A 20,984-nucleotide genomic window follows, 5' to 3' on the forward strand; every position below is an offset into this window, starting at 1 on the left:
AAAAAAAAAATGTAAATGATACTGCTATGAACACACGTGTGCGGATCTTTCCGGAAGGACCCTGCTTTCTGTTCTCCTGGGGACATACCCAGAAGGAGGATCGCTGGGTCCTAGGGTGATTCCATCTTTCACTTTTTACAGAATCTGCTTCCACAGCAGCTCTACCATTTCACACCCCCACCAAGAGGGCGCAAGGGTAGCTGTCCCGTTGGGCGTGAGGTGAGAGCTCAATGTGGTTTTATTTGCATTTCTCTTACGATGAGTGATGTGGAGCATCTCCTCATGTACTTGTTGGCCATTCATATATCATCTTTGGAGAAATGTCTATGCCATGCTTTGCCCTTTTTAAAAATCAGATCATCTGGATTTTGCTCTTGTTGTTGTTAAGCTGCAGACATTCTTCACATGTTCTGGATATTAACTCCTTCTCAGATACATGATGAGCAAATATTTTCTCCCACTCCATAGACTGCCTTATTCACCCTGTTCATTAAGTTTGATAGAGTCCCATTTATCTACTTTTGCTTCTGCTGCCTGCCTTCTGAAGATCTTCCTGAGAGAGCCCAGATTGTTCTTTCCGAAAGTATGAAATCCCGTCTCCGTGGTGGTAAACAAGCTGCAGCAGTAGCCTGAGCCAGGCCTTCTTGTGAAGTCACTTCTTGAAAAGTGCTCCTCACCGCACTTGACGTGACTCTCCCCCCACCCTCTCGGCAAACAAACCCACGTCGCTCGCTTTTCAAGTGAGTTTTGCACGCATTGATCTCTTTCCGTGGAGTCCTCCCTGGCCACGCCCTTTGCAGGAAACAGCTTGAATGGTCAGACGTTTGCACCCCGCTCTCCCCCTCTAACATGGTCTGACACTTGTGCCTTGTCACTCGGCATTCCCTCGGTCACTGATATCTGTCCCTGCAGCTGCTGCTCCCGGGAGGCAGGACCCCTGTGCAAACATCCAGCTGTGGTCTTGCTGAGCCCTCACGTTTGTTCCTTCCTTATCCCCCCACGTCTCCAAACCGACCAGAACCTTGCAAATATCAGACATTCCTGAGAGCACAGGACAGGGAACCATTCTCTCTTCAAGATCACAGAACCCTGAAGACTGGGCAAAGGGCACCACCACGGGGTCAGAGGGCGTAAATTCAATCCCAACCTGGCCACCAGCCAGCACAGGAATGGGGACTGATGTGTAATGACCCCTCTGAGACCCACACCCAGGTCTAGAAAATGCAATGAATAACCCCCACCCCAGTCCCTGGATCGTCCTGGGGATTTGCTGGATGCAAGGCACTGGGCCTGGCACGCAGGGCTTCCTCAGTACTCGCTGAGCCTTTAGGACATGTCCCATCCACACGGTGCTGATCGCCACACTGAGCCCAGCTAGCCGCATCTGCATGAATGGGCAACACCGGACCGCATGGGGGTCCTGGTACCAGAGAATCCCCAACTCTGACTGGTGATCCCGATGGTCAAAGCCAGGGCTGCTGGGCTGCCCACCCCTGAAATAGCAGATTTTATCTCATGTGGGGCGGCGAGGGGACCTGCTGTCCACCTGAGTGAGAGTGTGACCAAGGGATACAGTGGGGTGGGGGCTGGGCTGGCCATGCCCCCCAGTGCTGTGTACCTTCGACAGCCTCCTCACCTCTCCTCTGAGCCAAAGCCCACAGCCGTGGGTTGTTTAAGTCTCGCTCAGCGGCAGAGTCACCGGAAGCTCGATGTGCACCAGAGCGAGGGGGCAGATCTGGGCAGATGGCAAGTTTGAGGCTCGGGGCCCACCAGCTCCAGCCCCGACCCAGAGGAGGCCCCGGGGCCCCACAGAGCTTCGTCCGAAACAGCTGTCCTAGCGGATGTCCGAGGGCCTCCCAGTCCTCTGGGAGCCTCGGGCTGGTGCACCCATGGGAGCCCCAGTGACTAGGGTTCCGGTCAGAGGGACTCAGCCCAGGTCAGCCTCCACCTTCCCCAGACTGCAGTCCTCCTTGGAGCTCCCATTCCTTCATCCCTCCATCAATCCCCCGTTCACTGCCTGTGTTGAGAGGACAGCCTCCCTCGGGCGTCCCTCCCCCACCGCGGCCCTCCCCCTGCGCAGCTGTGCATGCCCCCACCTTCTGCTTCCCCACTGGTCCTCCTTCCTATGTCACCCAGCCCTTGGGGGTGCCCCCAGAGACCTTGCTCCCGCCGGCCTCCCAGCCCATCCATCAGCTTCATTCTGATGAGGACAGTATCTCGTCTCTGTGTCTGGTTTTCGGGCACTTCATCTGTGACCCAGGACCACCTGGCGCCCACAGCTGGTGGCGATCCTGTGCGTGGGACTCTGCCGGCCCGGGCCGCGCTCCGTGTTTGCCGGCAGCCCGCTCGGTGCCAGCCCCGTGCACCCGGCACACAGTGGGCAGGCCAGGGCACAGTCTCTCTTCTGTTATACCGAAAGGCACCCGGCCACGACTCTCCCACCCGGACCACGCACCCCAGGAGCCAGGCTGGGTTCTTACTGTGCCCCCCGCCCTAAAGCCACTGCATAAAGCCTGGTGAGGATGGGCACTCCACTGAGGAGTGTGTGTGTGTGTGTGTGAGGGCAGAGGGGATAACATCAATATGGCATTTCACTCCCCAAATCACAGTCCCCCACCCCTGCTCCATATTCCATATGCACCCCTTCCCCGATATGCCCCCCGGTAGGATGTGCTGTGGCAGCGTGTCCCCTCTCTCTCTGTCCACCCCCTTGCAGCAGCAGTTTAGGAGATGTGGCCCCTCCAGTGTCAGGGCCCCCTTCCGGCGAATGGCCACGGGCTCACAGAATGGAAAAGGCCCTTATTCGACGAGGCTGACTCAGCTCTCAGCTGCAAACCCAAGACCCCCAAGCTGCCAGGCGTGTTCTCCTCAGAATTATAAATCACAAATATTTTTCCTATCACGAGGAAAATGTGGTTTCGCATCACAGGCACAGTGTAATCCCCCCACCCTTGCATTTTTGCATCGTGCAAACACGTCCTCTGTGCAGACCAGGTGCCTGGCCGCGGACAGGACCAGCCAGAGGTATACGCACAGCCAAGATGTGGTCCCACAGCCGCTCACGGGGAAACGGGCAGGCAGATGGCCTGGGGCAGTTACCGCAACGGGGCAACTGCTGCCACCGCTAGGAATGTCCTGGGCCCAGGGGAGCTCGGGGGTCACGTGAAACACTGCAGGCCCCCGAGGAGGGGCTGCTGGGCTGGGCTCATGGCGGGAGGCAGAGGTGGGGGCCCACTGGCAGAGGGGGGCCACGCAGAGCGCCAGGAGGTGATGCTCAGGGAGGCAGGCACTCGGATGGCTCATTCTCTCTGCTCCTTCTTACGGAGTCCCTGCTCCCTGCCCGCCCCGGCGGTAGTGCTGCGCATGGTGTGAGAGGGAAAGACCCATTCCCGGCCCCGCGGAGCCCATCTGGAGGGGTTTAGAGGGGCAGCTCAGCCAGAAGAGCAGCAGGGCCCACAGCCACCCAGGGACCTGGGGCGGCACCACGGTGGGGTACGTGATGCACACGATTCCATCAACCGCTGGCGGGGGGTGGCACCCCAGGACCTGGTGGGGATGCACATGGGGCGGCCCCTCTGAAAGTCAGCGGGACGCCTCTTACAAAACTAAGCACACTCTTCACGGCACTGCATGCTTTGGTATTTACCCAAAGGAGCTGAAACCTGACATCCACACAAAAACCTGCACAGATGCTCACAGCAGCTTTATTCGTAATTGCCAACACTTGGAAGCAACCGAGATGTCCTCCAATAGGAGGATGGATAGACTGTGGTCCGCCCAGACGTTGCCACATCACTCAGCGCTAGAAAGAAATGAGCTACTGAGCCATGAAAAGACAGGAAGGAACCTTAAATACATATTATTAAGTGAAAGAAGCCTACATACTGTATGATTCCAGGACCTTCTGGAAAAGGCAAAACTCTAGAGAGAGTAAAAACATCAGTGGTCACCAGGGGTTGGTGGGGGGGTCGGGGAGAAGGGGATGAACAAGTGGGGCCCGGAGGATTCTCAGGGCAGTGATAATCCTCTGTATGATACCATAGTAAAGGATACATGTCCTTACACATTTGTCCAGACCCACAGAGTGTGCACCACGAGGAGGGAGCCCTCACATGCACGCTGGATTTGGGGTGATGATGCCGTGTCTGTGTAGGTTCGACTGTTACAAATGTACCATCTGGTGGGGATGCTGACGACAGGGGCGGCTACGCATGTGTGGAGGTGGCGGGGGGACACAGGAAATCTCTCTACTTTCCCTCAATTTTGCTGTGACCAAGATTATACTGCTCTGAAAAACTCAAGTCATAATAATAAAAAAAACAATAAATTTAATAAATTTAAAATTTTTAAAAGAATGACCTGGAGAGAAGAAAGTACAGAGGTCCAGGGAGAAGGGCCCACCTGTCCCCTGCCGGACGCTGCACGGAGGGACAGGAAATGTTCCATCTTTGGGAATCACAGGATCACACATCGGCCTTGTATAGATAGTGGAGACTGTTCCAAGCTGACCAGGAGCACTAAACCTGCTTATTTATTTACACCACACATTTATAAAGTAGTGAGGTTTCTCTGGGTTAGAAGGAATGTGTTTCTAATATCATAGTAGGAAAACAAGCTCCAAACCAGCAAACTCTAAATGCTGCATAACCCGAGGTTCACCTTGTTCCCTGGGCCCTATAAATCCAAAGGCTTACTCCGTGGGCATTAAGGGCCAAGAGATGCCTGGGAGGGGAGAGGGGCAATCTGCCCATTTCTGAACCCAGGGGTCCCTGTGTCCAGGCTCAACGGGGCTCATCCTGCCTCGCTGAATCCTGATACCAAAATGCACAGGTATGCGGGGTGGCCGGGGAGGCAAGCTCAGCCTCCGCCCGGCCATGCACGGGCTGAGCCACCCGCAAGCAGGGGCCAAGGGCGTAGGAAATGCCACATAGGCTCAGCCAGGATCCAGGCCCAGGCCTCTCCCTCTCTCTCCAAGAACTGCCTGCTGCATTTGGGGCCACTACCTTGTCAGAACTAGAGATGTCCAGTGGAACAACACGTTCCAGGGACAGGAAGCTGGGCCATATTTGACGAAGAAGGGAAAGCTCACTTTCTAGACCATCGGCTGAAAGCGCAGACTGCCTGGGTTCAATTCCTGGCTCCGCCCACTGCTAGCTGGATGCCCTCGGCTGAGCCACCTAAGGCCCCTCACTTTTCCCATCTGGGGAATGGGAGTAAGAGCACCAACCTCACTGGGCTGTTTTCAGGATTGAAAAGACTGTACCAGCCAAGTGCTGTGGTCCATCGTGAACAAGGCCAGAGCCTCGGCTGTCAGCACTCTGGTCTTTGCCAGTGGGCAAGGTCTCTCCACCCTCTCTACCAGTTTGGAGCCGGAGAGGAGGAGGCTCCTCAGACCACTCTGCAGCCAGGTCTGGGTGGGGGAGACCACCGAGTCACTGCTAAATCCTGGTGTCACCCCAGCTGCACCCTGTGGGCCTTCCAGAGCCCCCAGCCACCCCCACCATGGATCCTGAGGCCAGGCCCCGGCATATGCCTTGCACTCTGGACCTTGCAGAGGGTCCCAAAGGAGGGGACACCCCAAGGACCGCCTTCCTTGGTGCACAGGAGCTCAGAGAAGGACAACCGCTTGCAGGCATGTCCCCAATAGGCATTTCTGAGCCAGTGGAGGGTGATGTGGACCCCAGGGCAGGGTGGATCCTGGCTCAGCATCTCTGGGGAGCATCCGAGGCCAGCACTCACCTCCCCCTGACCCCTCTGGGCCCCATGGGCACCAGCCTCTGTGCTTTGGTTCTGCCCAGTCTCAGTCCCCAGGGCCTGTGCCCGCGCTCCCCCCTGCCCAGGCCCGCCCTCAGGAGCTGGGAGCCCCCTCCTGCCCTGCACTCCTGGCCTCCCATTCAAACCTTCCTGCTGTTTATTTGCACAGCCAGAAGACAAAAAGCCATCCCTGTGAGTCACCCGCTCTGCTCCGCAGTCGGCTCTGATTCATGCAGGAGGCCCATGGCAGGGACTCACCCGGCCGTTAACCTCTTGGTTTCTTTATGTCTTGACAGCAAAAGGTATCTGTGGTTTCAGATTGAGGATTAAGGCCCAGCTAGCTTCGCAGTGTGTGGACGGCCACAATACAGACCAGAGATGGCCTGGAGCACTCGTGCCCGGGGCTCTCCCCGCCACCTCCCAAAGCCCAGACCGCTCCGCCCGGCCGCGGTGGAAACTTACAAATATCCCAGTCATCTTTCTGAAAAGGATTTGGTCATCTGGCAAGTGTGGTCCCAGAATTTGCCAGAAGTATGCATCAAATGCAGCCCAGGGGTAAAAGAAGGCAGGCCTACTGCAAATTAGATTAGGGCTGAGAATCTGAAAGGAAATGTGAGACTGGGAGCCTGGGGCTCTGCTTGGGGCTCTGCCCGGGGACAGGGGCTGGTCTGGGCCCCCTGGAAGGTGCAGGTGGGATGCAGGCTTCAGAGGAGGCTGGAAAGAACTGGGGCGAGGGGCTCTGAAGGAGCTGGCCTGCAGGGACGGGAGTGACTCCCCTGGCGCCCATCCTCCCCTCCAGGCCTGAGCACTCGCGGGCTCGTCAGCACACAAGGCCGGGAGCTAGGGATGAGTGATTTTAATTTCTCATTCTAATCATCAGTGAATTCCAATGCCTCCAGAAGGTGAGGAGGGATTCCTTCCTCCCTACTCTTCCTCCTCCCAGTTTCTGTTAGGAGCATAGCTACTGAGTTCCTTGTATTTTCTCCACTTACTTCCACAAATCTGGACTGCCCTCTGATTAAGAACATTTATCCCCATATACACAGAGAAGAGTTCACAAACCAAAATCAAGCGAGGATGCAGAAAGCACACAGAGGGTGGGGGCCCACTCGGGGACAAGGACGAGGACAAGCTAATTGCTGGAGTTGCAGGAAGGCTGCGCACAGCCCGGCCACCCCAAGCTGCGATCTGCCGGGGACCCAGACTGGGCCATGTTGATACATTCTGGAAAAATGTATCAAATGAAACTAAGGCACTGCATAAAAATAATGGTCAGGGTGGTGAGCCGTGCATTGCAAAAGATACAAACACAGGCTTTTTTTCTAGGCTCCTTTCTTTTTTTTTTTAATTTAAGGTTTTATTTATTTATTTGACAGAGAGACACAGCGAGAGCGGGAACACAAGCAGGGGGAGCGGGAGAGGGAGAAGCAGGCTTCCCGCCGAGCAGGGAGCCCGATGCGGGGCTCGATCCCAGGACCCTGGGATCATGACCCGAGCCGAGGGCAGACGCTTAACGACTGAGCCACCCAGGCTCCTTTCTTACATGACTTCGGGCAGAACCAAAGCTGTCGTCTTAAGAGGAAGGTGCGGCTAGGGGAGAAGGAAGGCTGTGCTGCAGGCGCAGAGCTCCAGGCAGGGGGCGTGGGGAGGGCCAGACGGAGTCCCGACCAAGGACTGATTGGTGTGCACCCTCTCCTCTATCTTTACAAAGCCCTGTTTTCTGCCAAAGTAAGACATGGCGTTTGCAGAACATTTGGAAACTAAAGGAAAACCATACGAATATGAAGAAGGAAAGGAAGATTTTTGACTCACATTTCAGTCTAGGGGTGTTCGCTCTTGGGACTGACGCACCCACGCAGGCATACGCACTTGGAATTTTCAACCCGGGGTCTTATGCTCTGTTCCGTTGTGGGGCCGTTTCCCTCATTTATCAGATACGTGTTTACGACACGAAATTTGCTGACTGTATAGTGTTCCAGTATACGGACAAACCACAGTGTATTCTCAACCAACCTCCCAGGACATTTGAAGCATTTCGCTAATATTAGCAAAGCTGATAGGAATCTCTTTGTTGCTAGGCAGACCCACCATTCTTCACTCAGGACAGTGACTAAAAGTGCAGTTGCTTGCTCAAATGGGCTTTCCTATTTTAAAATCTTTCCTTATCTATTGCCAAAGTCTCTTCACAAAGGTTTTACAATTTATCTTCTCATGTCAGAGACAAGGTGGCCCGGTTCCCCCACGTTTTCCTCAATGCTGAGGATTATCATTATCTTTTTTCCAAATTAATAAAAAAAAATAGTATCCTCCTGTGTATTTTTAATTTCTTGGTTTATTGTTGAAGGTGAACAATTTTCCTATGTTTATTGGACAACTGAATGTCTTCTGTAAATTCATATTTTCACCCTTACATTCTGCTGGGTGATTATTTGTTTTCCTTTGGATTTTTAAGGGCTTTTTGTCTAGTAGGAATATTGAGTCACTGTACAATACATTGTAAATACTTCCTTCCTGGCTCATTTAAAGATTTTGGTTATCATAGATTTTTTTCTTAATTCAAATTTTAATTTAATCAGCTATTTTTTTTTCCTTCATAACTTGTGTTTGCTCTACTTTGAAAGATCAGCTTTAGGAAGCAGAGGCTGTGAAGGGTCCCCATGGGTAAATGTCACTTAAGTTCCCTGCATGCTCACTGATGGGTTCTGTGGGACAGTGACCTGGGTGTCCCTGCTGCACTCCAGCTATGGCCGGGCCACACACTGTAGGTGATTGATGCTGCACGGAACTATGGGGCGTTGATGGAGCATATAAATGCATCCCCTCGGATTCACCAGGAAGCCTGATTTTCTATTAGCGTCGTCAACAGATGTGCTAAGGGAGAAGCTGAGCGGGCGGACATTGTGATACCAAAGCCTGGCCTGCTCCGGGGACTGCAAGAAGGACAGGGGAGTGGGTGGGAGGGGCACCCTGTCATTGTGCACCCAGGGTGCCAAACTTCGTTCATGTCACCCAGATGGTATTTATTTCTGAAAGCCACCTGCACAATCAAGGGACAGAGAGCCCCTCTTTGGGCCCTATCTTGACTGGCATGCTGGCCCCAGGGCCCCACGGCTTACAGCGCACGCGTGGGCATGCCCGTGTCTCCCCTTCAGTTATAAGAAGCAGAAGGAGAGAGAGAGGAGCAGAGCGTCCTCAGCGAGTGTGCCATGCTGTAAGTGTGAGTGCCACACGGAGATATCAAAGCATGTCCACTGTGCCGCCGAGAACCCACATGGTGCTGACAGATGGGGTCCCCGAGACAAGATGTGCCTGGTTTGAGGAGGTGACCCAGGCTCCTGTCAGGCCGGGCGCACAGCTAGGGGTGTGGACAACCAGATCCCATCCTGCTCTCTCTCTCTCTCTGGAGTCCTTTTTCTCGGCATTTGGGGAATCGCTGTCTCCCTCCCTGCTGGTTTTCCCTTTGGCGGGGCAGAGGACCAGGAATGGAGGGACAGCAGCTTTGGGATCTGCTCCCAGTTCTGAGCCCTTCTGCCTGGATTCTCAAGACACAAGCAATCCGTGAGCCCAGCACGATCTCTGGGGTTTCTGTGAACGTCTCAAAGTGCTGATTGCATAACACCACGAAGGTGACAGTGTTTAAACATGAAACAGAAGGGGATGCTGGCTGAGGAAGCCCTGGGAGAGCCTCTCTGCTGCCCCTCCCTCCTACTGGGTCCCCAGGGCACAGGTGGCTCAGGAGGCATGCCAAGGGTTAACAGATCAGGGGAGGAAGGAGAGAAAAAAGTATAAAGGAGAGAAAACCCACCCAACTGACCCTGAAGGAGTTCATGCCATGGTCCTGCCTGCGCCCTGTCTCTGGGGACCACTCTCACAGTGCACTGTGCTCCATTCCCAGCCCTGAGGAAAGTGGTATTTACAGAAGAAGAGGGATTCGCTTCGAAGAGCAGCCCCGAGCCAGATTCCTTTTCAGGAATCATCATGTCCCCCACGGCAGCAGCATCATCGTCTTGAGGGTCTCTCTGCCTGAAATGGTTTGGTCCGCCGACAGGCCCTGGGCTCTAGGGAGCCCATGGCTGGGTGGGTTAAAATGCTCGTGGGCCACCCTCACGACAGATGGGGAGAATGCCCCTGCTCTCGTCTGCTGGGTCAACTGCAAACCACGCAGAACCTGGGGCCACCCCCTCCCCGCCTGCCACCCCCAAGAACGTGAGAACACGGTCCACGCGGAGGGGCTTCCAGAGGGATGATCGACCTGCCACTAAAATCAGAGGGTGGGGGGAGAAAGGCAGTGTGTTATCAGAGTTGTCTGAGGTTCTTGGGGGTGGGGGGACTGAATTAGGAAATAGATTTCGAAAGAGAAAGAGAAACGTTTTCAGGCAGGGACAACTTGAGGTGGACAATCATCTGATAAACACAGAGTCATGTGGGGAAATGGGACAGCGCCTCTGGAGAGTGGGGGGAAGCTGAAGGTGTGGCACCCCCTCACCCCCACGTCCTGCTGGTTACGGCCTGAGTCACAGGATTGTTTGGGGGTTGTAAAATACATATCCTACGAAATGTATCATTTTGACCATTTTAAAGTATAAAATCCAGGGGATTAAGTGCACAGCGCTCACACTATTGTGCAAACATCAACACTATCTATTTCAAGAACTTTTTCATCACCCCGAACAGAAATCCCACACCCATTAAGCAATCATGTCCCAATCCCCCTCCTCCAGGCCCTGGCGGCCACGAATCCACTTTTGCCTATTCTGGATTTTTCGTGTAGATGGACTCACACAATATTTGGTCTCTCGTGTCTGACTCCTTTGACTTAGCGTCATGTTTGCAAGGTCCCTCCCTGTTTTGGCAGGAGTCCGTCCTTCGCTCCTTCTTCTGGCTGAACAGCAATTCCCCTGCAGGGCTAACCCACGTTTTACTTAATCCCTCAGCAGGCACACATTCGGATCGTTTTCACCTTGTGAGGTGTTGTGAGGAGTGCTGCCCTAAGCGGACGTGCACACATTTTCTGTGGAGACCCTGCTTTTAATTCTTTTAGGGCCTACAGCTAGTGGGGAGAGGCTGGGTCACCCTGACTCCTAGAATACGGACAGCTGCAGGGTATCAGAAACCCCCTCCATCACTTTAGATAGAGGGAAACTGAGTCCCAGAGAGGCTATAACTGGCCTAAGCCACACACAACCGTGGGCTGAGAGCAGGAGTGCTCCCCACCCCAAGTTCAACCTCAGGGAAGTCCTGTTGACCCCCTGGACATAAGACAATGGGTTTGCCCCACAGATTAACTTGGCAGCCTAAGCTGTTCCTACAAAGGCAACAGCCTTTGGTTTCCATCTAATTAAAATTCCCCAAAATAGAAAAATACCATGTAGGAGAAGTTCACTAAGGGAAAGAACTCCATATGATTTATTCTGGAAATAGTGACTTCAATAAATTGCAAAATCCGCTGTGCAGAGTCACATTGGTTACAAGTCGTCCTGGGCATCGAAAAGCCCTCAGAATGCAGGGATCATGGCCCCCCCACGTGCAGAATCATGCAGGAGACAGCATGGGTGTGCACAGGGAGCCAGAAATGCAAGCTCTGAGCACCCTCCCTTTCTCCTCCTGCTTCTCGGAAAATGTGAAATTATGTAATTAATACAAAATGATACTTGCTGTCTCTCTCCAGAACTGTTCACTACGAGCTGGCTGCCCAAGACCCTGGTTCAGACACAGGTCTGCGGAAGGCTCCGGGAGGATGAAGTTTGTCATCTGGGAAAGTGACGTGTTATCACGGTTCCCGAGTTCTGGGCCTCCAGCAGAACGATGCTCTGTGAGAGGGACAATGTGGTCCTTTGGCTTCTCTCGGCAAAGCCAGGCTGGTTCTGGGTGCCTTGCCAACCTCGGAGGTGGGAGGTTGAGATTGTCTCCCGGAGGCCGTCTTTAGATGAGCAGAGGCTTTTCACGTAGAATTTGGCTGTAGGGTAGCTACAGCATGAAATCCAGGAGGAGGAATAAATGCTGAGTTACCACGTGCTTGCATTAGCCCCGGCCAAGGCTGAGCCCCGCTGGGCTCACGCTGGGACGTTCATCAGCACGACCTGCAGGCTGGGCCCGCCAGCAGGTCCCGGCCGCCCAGGCCGGATGCCCAGGAAGGTGGAGAGCAATGCACAGCTCTTTGCAAATGGTCTGCATGGTCTCTCCTCTTGCTCCCCTCCTCTGTCATGGGAGGGTCCCTCCAAGTCACGCAGAAGCACCGAGCAGCCTAGGACAGCAGAGCCAACCCAGGCTGATCCTAGGGTCCCCACCCTGCTGTGGAGCAGGTGTCCACCCCTGACCGCCTCTCAGGGACCCTGCTTTGGCCCCCAGTGGCCTCCTGCCTGGGGCATTAAGGCAGAAGAATTGAGGTGGCCTTGCTGGGTTTTTATGAAGGGTCATTTCTCTGGGAAGGCAGGCAGCGTGCTTATTCTGATAAAACATGTCTTCTCCATTTCTGAGGGAGACTGAGGGAAGAAGGGATCCATGCGCAGCAGGCCACAGAGGGAAAGGCATGTTGGCACACAAGCCTGGATCCTTCTGTCTTCTTCTTAAGGGGCCCCGATCCCCTCGCTTGCCCCGTTCCTTGTGAGAGTCTCCACACAGCACGCTTCCTGCTCACATCCTCATTTTCTCTTACTTTGTCACTCCTGAAAAAGTTACCTCGTCCATATTATAAATTGTAAGCTGCTAGATTAATGTTTATGGAGTCTCTGGAGACACACGAGGAGATTAAACTGCTCAACAATGAAATGATAGGAAATGGTTCGTTTTTGAAATGTCATAAAACAAAAACGAATAGAGCATAATAACAGTATTTGAGATGAGCCGATAAATAGATCATAGTGCTCACCTGATGCATGTTGTTTAATTAAAAGACAATCCCTATGCTCAAAAAGCAGTCTAAATGAGATTTTGGGAATTGGCCACACTTTAACATCCAACAAAATCGCCTCAAGTTCATCCTGCCCTTAAAATGCTTCACTGTGTGGGCTCTTCATCACACCTCAGCAACTCCACGAGACCCGCCTCGGCCGGCAAAGATGCCACAGGACACCAGCGCATGCCCAGGGGGCCACCACACGGTCCCCACCCATGCGGTTTTGGGTGGCTGGAGTCGCTCATGTCGCCCAAGAGACAACAACAAAAACAGGATACACCAGATTTCCTGGGGTACAGATATCTGTTTGGGACACTTTCGTTCTAGTATCAATGCAAAGACTTTCTTGGAAAGTGGTAATGATGGGCAGCTAAGGAGAGGGGGTCACCCAGCATGGAGGTGGGGGCTGGGGGGTCTGGGCGCTTCCCAAACCCCCAGAACCCCTCAACTCAGAGACCCCTGAGACCGTGTGTTTATTCCCTGGGTGTGATTGTGCTATTGCCAGAACCTGATGATGGGCTTTTTGTTCATCCTTTATTACTGATTATACTACGAAAACCTACATGGGCCTCAGCTAATAGTGAACAGATTAATACAGATTCTTTCTCCGCTAAAGAATACAAGAGGGAATGCTGGGTGTAGGGGTGGGTGACAGAGGGCATGGCTACAGAAAAAATGCTCACCAGGTAGCAAAAAAAAAAAAAAAAGTGCAAAGGATCAAATCTTTCTTTCTCAGGCCCCACCCACGCACACAGACATCACAAAAGAGAGGAAAATCAGTTTTGATTAGTTAGGAACCAATAGATATGTCGTACGCAATTTGGAATGGTTTAAATTTGGGAAAATCAATCTTCAGTGGAGATGCTGTTCGTCTGTGCAAATCAATCCCATGAAAGAGACAGGGCTCAACTGGAGAAAGAAAATCATGCCTCTCTCTCTCTCCTTTCCTTTCCAATTTACAATAATCCAGGCATTTCCCAAAGAAACGAAAAACACCTCACTATGTATTTATCAAGGCAGTCTCATGAAGAGCGGGACTTTAAGTTCACACAGCTTTCTGGAAGTCAGTAGAGATCTTGCTAACCCCGAAGGCTAGCTTGCCTTCTAACCCTCCACTGAGCCAGACCTCTCTGGCTAACAGGCACTTTGCACTCCCAGGTCCAAAGAGTCAAACAAGGCAAACGGCTTTTGACTTCTGATCCCTCTGCACTCCCCGCAAGCCAAATCCACTTTAAGAACTGAGATTAAGGAAAGGAAACAGCAACTCAATCTTTATTTCTAGAGCTCTTGATTGAAGGAAGACGCTGCCTGCTTGCATTTTGACTTCCAGAATGTTAAATCAAAGTAGAACACACAGAGAAATCCACCGTGGCAGTAGATAGAGTCAGAGACTATAAACTATTGGCCTGTTTTCTTTTAGGGAGTTTGTTTATTTTACAAGCTGTCCCTTCTGGAGCCCCACTTGCCGCTGAAGCAGGCAAAAAAAAAAAAAAAAAGAAAAACCCTTGAATCTCTTAAGAGGAGGGACACACTCAAAGAATTTAACAGAAAAGTCCATGTGGCATTTTATTTGTACAGTGGTAGAAGGGCAGCAGCAACAGCAAAGTGTGGACATATTTTTCTCCAAGGGGAAGTCAGAGAAAGGATTCCTATTCCTCCCCTCTTGAAGCAAAAAGCTAAAAACCTGCCCTCCGTCGTCCTGTGCGGAGTGGCGCTAGCTGATGCTCAGGAAAGGCTCTGGCTATGGCCACACCACAGACCTCAGCTATGGGGTTGGGATTTGATGTTTGATCACCATCAAAGGGTTAATCAAAATCAAGGCTTCTGCCCACATCTTTCCTGTCAGTCACGCACCAGATCTGCACGTTCAGAAAAACAAATGTGAACTCTCTGTCAAAATTAAACAGTGGGAAATATGAATCTAATGCCAGACAACATAACTAAGTTTGCAATTCTCCCCCAAAAGACGCAGGTGACCATTTTTTTTAAAAGGCTGGATGTGAGCTAAAAAGAAAAAGTATTTTCCAGAAGAGCTGACTTTGATAACTGAAAGCTCTCTGGGTTATCCCTTTCATTTAACTGAGGGGGAAATTCTGATCTGCAGAAAGGGCGGTGTGCCAATTTTAAAGGTATGGATTTTAGGATTTAAGAAGTAAAGTTACAGTTCTACGGAAGGTGTCACAAGAAGCTGGGGTCATCTAAATTTTCCCCTGGTCAAGTAATGGAGGAAAGCATATGGGGATGGGAAATGGGTGCTAAGCAAAATAACGGTCTCCATAGACCCCATGCACGAAGCACTCTCAACCACCGACTTCTTACACATAATCACAGGCTCACGTTATTCTGAACAATCGAGCTGTAGGAAAAACAATACAGACATTTGAAGCACATAAAACACTGTTTTGGTTCAAAATAACTCTATTTTCAATTAACCACTAAAAATCTCTCTCATGTTGGAATGAGGTTACGTGCTGGCTTTTCCAGTTCCTGATTCAAGTCTCCTTGAGCACGACCACCATTAGCAATCACTGAAGACAAACCCCATTGTGATCTAGTTGACATCAGCAGGAAAATCACATCGTAATGTCACTGTATCCCACTCCAAAACAAACATTAAATTAAGGCACATTTAATATAACTAAATTGCATTCAAAGTTTTACTACTGAACCAAACACAAAGTATGTTCCTAGCACAAACAAAGATTACTTTCAAATAACCATGACTGAGTTTAGGGTTTGATCTCTCCCTCCCTCTCTCTCTCTCTCTCTCTCCTCTCCCTGCGTGTATGGCTCTAGGTCCTAAAACTTTAATCTCTACACCTCTTGGTGAATAATTTTTACAAACCGAGGGTTTTAGAATTGTGTGTGTGTTTCATGCATGTCAGTGTAGGCTTAGTATCTTAAAAGCATTTGTTGGGTCAGTTTCAGGTAAATATTTCCTAAAATTTCTTTGAAAAATATTTTGTTTCTTAGTATAGGAAAAAAAAAAGTATTCACTGGTATTTCTCCTCTCAGAATTCTGGGATTCTACTCTATTCAAGGATAAGAAGGAACCACCATTAATTATATAGTGGAAATGTTTTGAAATTCCTCATATTTTGAAAAGAAGTACAAAATGCAAATGACATCAGGAAAAAAGTGGATTTGGGCTCAAACCACATTTATAGCTTATTACTCTGAGATGAGGCATAATAATTCCTTATATAATTTGCTTGTTTGAATACAGAAAAATTTTTAAGTTCTTGTGGGATATCCTTTCCTTTTTATTTTGAGATAACTGTAGATTCATATGAAGTTGTAAGAAATAATGCACAGAGAGTCTCTTATTCTCTTTACTCAGTTTCCCCCAATGGTAACATCTTGCAAAGCTATAATGCAATGTCACAACTGGGAAATTAACACTGATAAAATCTCCAGAACTTATTCAGATTTCACCAGCTTTAAGTGTCGTGTGTGTGTGTTTCATTCTATACAATTTTATCACATGTGTAGACTCCAGTAACCATGCAGAGTTATCTATTTAAACAGTTTCTGATTTTACTATTCTATCTTGTCCATATCGCTTAGATTCTCCTTCTTCTTTATGGCTGCTTCTTGGCTACAGTAACTTATTCACCTCTTCTTTGAGTTTCATTGCCTCATTCGTGAACTCTTTGCTGGTGGAGAACTTTGTATTTGGTTTGCTTTTTGCAGCACATTTATCCTTTCCCAGGAAAAGACACAAACATAAACAGACATTCCAGCACGCATTCACAGAGTTTTTAAAGACACCAGTGAGAATAGATTAATATAAATACTAAGCTTAAAAACTGTCATAAAAGTTCAGCCTTTAAAATTGGCTTATTAAAATATTTGTTTTTTTTAAAGCCCAGATTTAAACTAAAGTTATGAGTTATAGTGCTCTGCTCAGAAAGAGTTTACTTTATGGTCTTTTTTGCCAGGCAAGAGGAATCTGGCATCTGTGCCGTCCATCCCAGAATATAGTGAAGCAAGGATGATGGAAACTCAATTCTTTCATGCTCAAGACTTGTCTGAAAATAGTACAGTTTTCAGAAAACCTCAATAAAGTACTATATTTCAAATGACCTCAAACAGCCACTCTCAAAGTCCCATTCCTCCATCCCCCGCCCGCACTGGCCAGATACTTAGCAAGACTTCTTCATGCAAGGTTGAAAGAATAACCACAGACCCTTAAAGAACAATATACCCACATCACAGAGGTCAGCTCCCTCCATTGGATCTTGTTGACGGGGATGTTATAACAAAACAATATTTGTATTTTAGATAGCTCAGTCTTTCATTCCACTTCTTCGGATCAATCAAAATCTCTCCTGCATGTACGTTCCCCATGGGGAATTCATTTGCTTTGGAGACCAGCTAGCATTCCAAATACAGCAGTTAACAAACACCTCCAAGAAGTAAATGTTCAGCAGGGAGGAACAGGCTTACACACTTTTTAGAAGGTGAGAGGGTCACACTCTGTTCTCCAAAGTTCCAAACTAAAAATTCTCGGAAAAAAAAAAAAGTAGTTTGTTGAGTACAGTAACCTACTGAAAATCTGTGCATATTGCAGGAGTCAGGGAAGATGTTTTCTTTAATGACAAAGCGGAGAATAGGAAAAATGTCTGATAATCATCGCCTTCCTCCAAGCCAGGTGCCCCTGACTCTGTTCCTAAAGCTTCAGCATTTATTTAATGAGATTAAAAACTTCCTTTGAGATTTTTCCAATTAGATGAACTCAGCTGACTGTCTAAAGATGCCTGATTTATAGTACATTTGTATGTTTCAATACCAGACCAAAGAAGAAAGTCAGGATAAATATTGGCACCAGTCAAACACCATTTCCTATGCTCCTCTTTATTTCAAGGGAACAATTTAGGCTTTTTGTGGTTGTTGCTGTTCATCTGGACACAGCTTATTTCATATATGTGAAAATATCTCATATTGAGACATTAAAATCACACACAATTTACTGAAAGTTCTAGAAATTCTTTGCTGATACATGTAACTAACACTTCTTAAAAATATTACAAATAATAAATGTCATTTAGCAACATTTTCAGGAAATCAAACCAATCATGATTGTATTTATATTCACAGAGAGTAATGTGATAAAAACAAACAAGCAAAAAAAAAGAAAAATGTTTGCCCAACATGCCTGATAAGTAAAAACAAGGTGTGTCCAGAATTATTGGTGTATCAAAAATGTCCACATTTCCCTTCTCTTCTTGTAGAGAGTGCTTATCTATCTATCTAAAGAAATTGGCTTACTGGAATTAGTTATATTCAAGTATATAAAAATAAATAGGCCGCCATATAGATTATTCGTTCTCCAGCTGAATGTGTTATCTGTTATATTTTAAGGATTTTTCCCAAAAAACCCTCAACACTTATAATAAATAAATAAATAATATTTTATTTTTATATGACTTTACTTGTGATCTATGTCTGATTCTCTAAGTTTGAGGAATGCAATTATTTTAAAATGAATTTTAAATGATCCTACTAAATTTTGCATTAAGGTAATATCTCCTGGTATTTGTTTTCCATAATTGTCTGGAGGGAAGTCTTAAGGATAATTCTGTTGACAATTTCCTTAAACAAAGCTATACATGTATGTTTTACAAAGATGACATTCCTCATCTGTTTGTCCTTACTTCAGATGTGCTGTAAACTATGGATGGTCTAAAGGGTAAATGGAATTAACTAATGGAAGCTCATAATTTAGGCAGCAAAACCCAGAATTAATGTATTATTCCCCCTCTAGCATTTTACTACTCAGCCAATCCAAACTTTCTTTCCTAGAGAAATATGTGATTGGGATACTTTCCATCTGTTTTTGACAAAGATAGAAGATTCCCAAAAGTTATTCTCTGCTAAAAATTCTTTCTTTTAAAAACCTATAAAACGATCATTATCTTAAGGGGGGCAATTTCATCAAAAGAATTTTCAGTGGCACAGAAATAAAAACTTAAATTAAAAAATTCACTTGTGCTATATCAGCCTTTTGTGACCACAGCAAAAACATTTGCAGATATTACAGAACCACATAAAAAAGAAATAGATAAGTTTGGGAGAACGGGCGGGGGCACACTCTGGATTAATCTAAATTCCTTCTGTGTGAAGTAGAGACTTACAAAAACATTGCAAGATGAGCAGGAAACTAAAGCATACTAAGTAGTAAGCATCTTTACCAACCCCCCCCCCCCAGAATATTTTGCACCTTCCCATTGCTCTGGAGAACCCTTGGAGGGGAAATGCCCACCAGCCTCACAAAGCCTTCTGCAATGGAAGGCGCCTCGGGAGTTAGAGCTTGTCTAAAGGGACTTGCAAGGTGTCTGGTGAAAGTGAGCTGGTGCAGGGCTCCCTGACCGCTCTTCCAGAGCACACCGGAGTTTCCAAATGCTCTCAGCAGCTGTGTCCCCTTCGCCCGCAAACCTGTTTCCCAACCTGGACCCCTTGTGCTCTCCTGCGGGCCGGGCGCCGGGAGGCAGCGCGGGCAGAGCCCCCTCCCAAACTCTCCAGGTTCAAGGCTGCAACCAGAGGCTCCCAGCTCCGAGATCCGTCCACCTGCCTGCGGGCAGCGGGTTTCCGAACCCCTGGGGTGTGCTCCCGGCCTAGGCGCTCTGGTCTCCGCGCCTCAGCCCGGTCCCTGGCTCCCGCGCTCCCGGCGCAGGGCCGACCCAGGCTCTCCCGCTGCAGTGGCCCCGGGGCCACCAGCGCGGGACAGTGTCCTCCCGCCCTCCCCAAGGCAAACCTGGCCGCCGGCCCGCCCCTCTGCGCCCACCCGGCCGGCCAGGGCGCTGACGGCTGGGCTCCCGAAGAGCGGGCCGGGAGGCCCTGCTCGAGCCGTCGGCGAAAACTCAGTGTCCGCACCACGAACGGGTTCTGCGACTTCCCGGGAAGAGGGCAAAGCCGCGCCAGGCGCAACCCGGCTCGGGCAGCCTCCCGGGCGGCCTCGGCTCCGGACGACGCAAAGGCCAGTGGCTAGGCTGCCGGCCGTTCTTCCGACGCCCACTCTCCCGACGGTCACACACAGGCGCCCACAGCAGCAGCAACATGGAAAGTACGGCTGTCACCGCCCCCCACCCCTCGGCTCCCGACTGACACCCAGCAGGGAAACTTGCAAAAGTCCCCAAGGGTGCCCCTGGGACATGGGAGCTTCCCAACCGACCCCTTTCTGTTGCTGCGAGGAAAAGCACCCCCACCGCGCCGCCGCGGCCCGCAGGGCCTCCACGAGGAGGGATGCGCGGGCCGGGCCGCCCGCCCCCCGCTGCGGAGGGCGCCGGTCGCGCGCACTGCACCTACCCTGGCGCGCGGGTCCGGACGTGGGTGGCGCGGCGCTAGTGGGAGGCGGACATGGACCACGCGCCCTCCATGCGCCACACGGAGAAGGCGTAGCTGAGGCGCTCGTGGGCCACGTAGCTGCAGCTGGTCATCTTATTGTCCATCTCGTCGCTCTGCAGGACCTGGTAGAGGAAGTCTATGTACCTGGCGGCCAGCTTGAGCGTCTGGATCTTGCTGAGCTTGTCCGAAGGCAGCGTGGGGATGATCTTGCGCAGCGCCGCGAAGGCCTCGTTGAGCGACTGGGTGCGCTGGCGCTCGCGCACGTTGGCCAGGATGCGCTGGCTCTGCAGCTCCTCGAAGGACTGCGCGCTCGGGCTGCCCTTCTTGCCGCGCTTGCTTGGGGTCGGGCTGCCATCTTCGCTCGACTTCTTGCTGTAGCGCCGCTTCCGGCCAAAGCGCTTGGGCTGCCTCTCGAGCTCCTCCTCGCTGGTGCCCAGGCTGTCCACGGGGGACACGGGCGAGCTGGAGCCCTCCTCCATGGCGCCCGCCCGGCGCGCTTGGGGCTGGGGGCGCCGGGCGCCGAGCGCGCGCCGCTGGCCAAGCCCGCGGTCGCCGAGCACACGCTCTCCGAGCTGCTCGAAAGGCTCTGATTTCAAGGCCGGCTTGTGCAAAACCGAGGTCTCCGGGAGAGGAAGTTATTCTAACTTTTTTGGAAACTCTAGCCGGGCTGGGTTGCTAAATAGTTGTCAGGAGCGAGGGCGGCGCGCTGATTGGCCGCGGCGGCCGGGGGCAGGACGAGTTCTGGGGCCTTCGCCGGCCGCCCCCGCCCCCCGGCGCGGCACTTTCAGTTTTGCCTCCCCCTTCGGCCCCGGCCGCGGCGGGCACCCCGGAGGCCGGGCCTTTGCGCGCCGCCCGCGCCCCCGGACCGGGATCTGAACTCTCCGGCCGCCCGGCGCCCTGGGCATTGCCGACCTGCTTTGTCTGCTCCTTAACGTGGAGATCGGGCCCCGCCAAGCTGCAGGATCTCCCCGGGGCGCGAAGGGCACGG

At 50.9% G+C, this 20,984-nt stretch overlaps 1 protein-coding gene across 2 annotated transcripts in view; it reads right to left on the reverse strand.

Moving 5' to 3' along the window:
• The window catches only part of TWIST2 (twist family bHLH transcription factor 2), a 50,021-nt gene extending 29,366 nt beyond the window's left edge, over positions 1–20,655 (reverse strand). The window contains exon 1 of one of the 2 annotated variants that reach the window (XM_031036532.2): positions 20,141–20,655. In XM_031036532.2, the coding sequence (XP_030892392.1) occupies positions 20,141–20,475 (335 nt within the window). In that variant the 5' untranslated portion in view covers positions 20,476–20,655. Of the gene's footprint in view, positions 1–19,957 lie in introns of both variants that reach the window. The other variant, XM_006741155.3, reaches the window with a different exon arrangement.
• Between the last annotated feature and the right edge of the window lie 329 nt (positions 20,656–20,984).

Source organism: Leptonychotes weddellii, chromosome 3 (assembly GCF_054177405.1).
Source record: "Leptonychotes weddellii isolate Sample4059 chromosome 3, ASM5417740v2, whole genome shotgun sequence".
NCBI classification, from domain to species: Eukaryota; Metazoa; Chordata; class Mammalia; order Carnivora; family Phocidae; genus Leptonychotes; species Leptonychotes weddellii.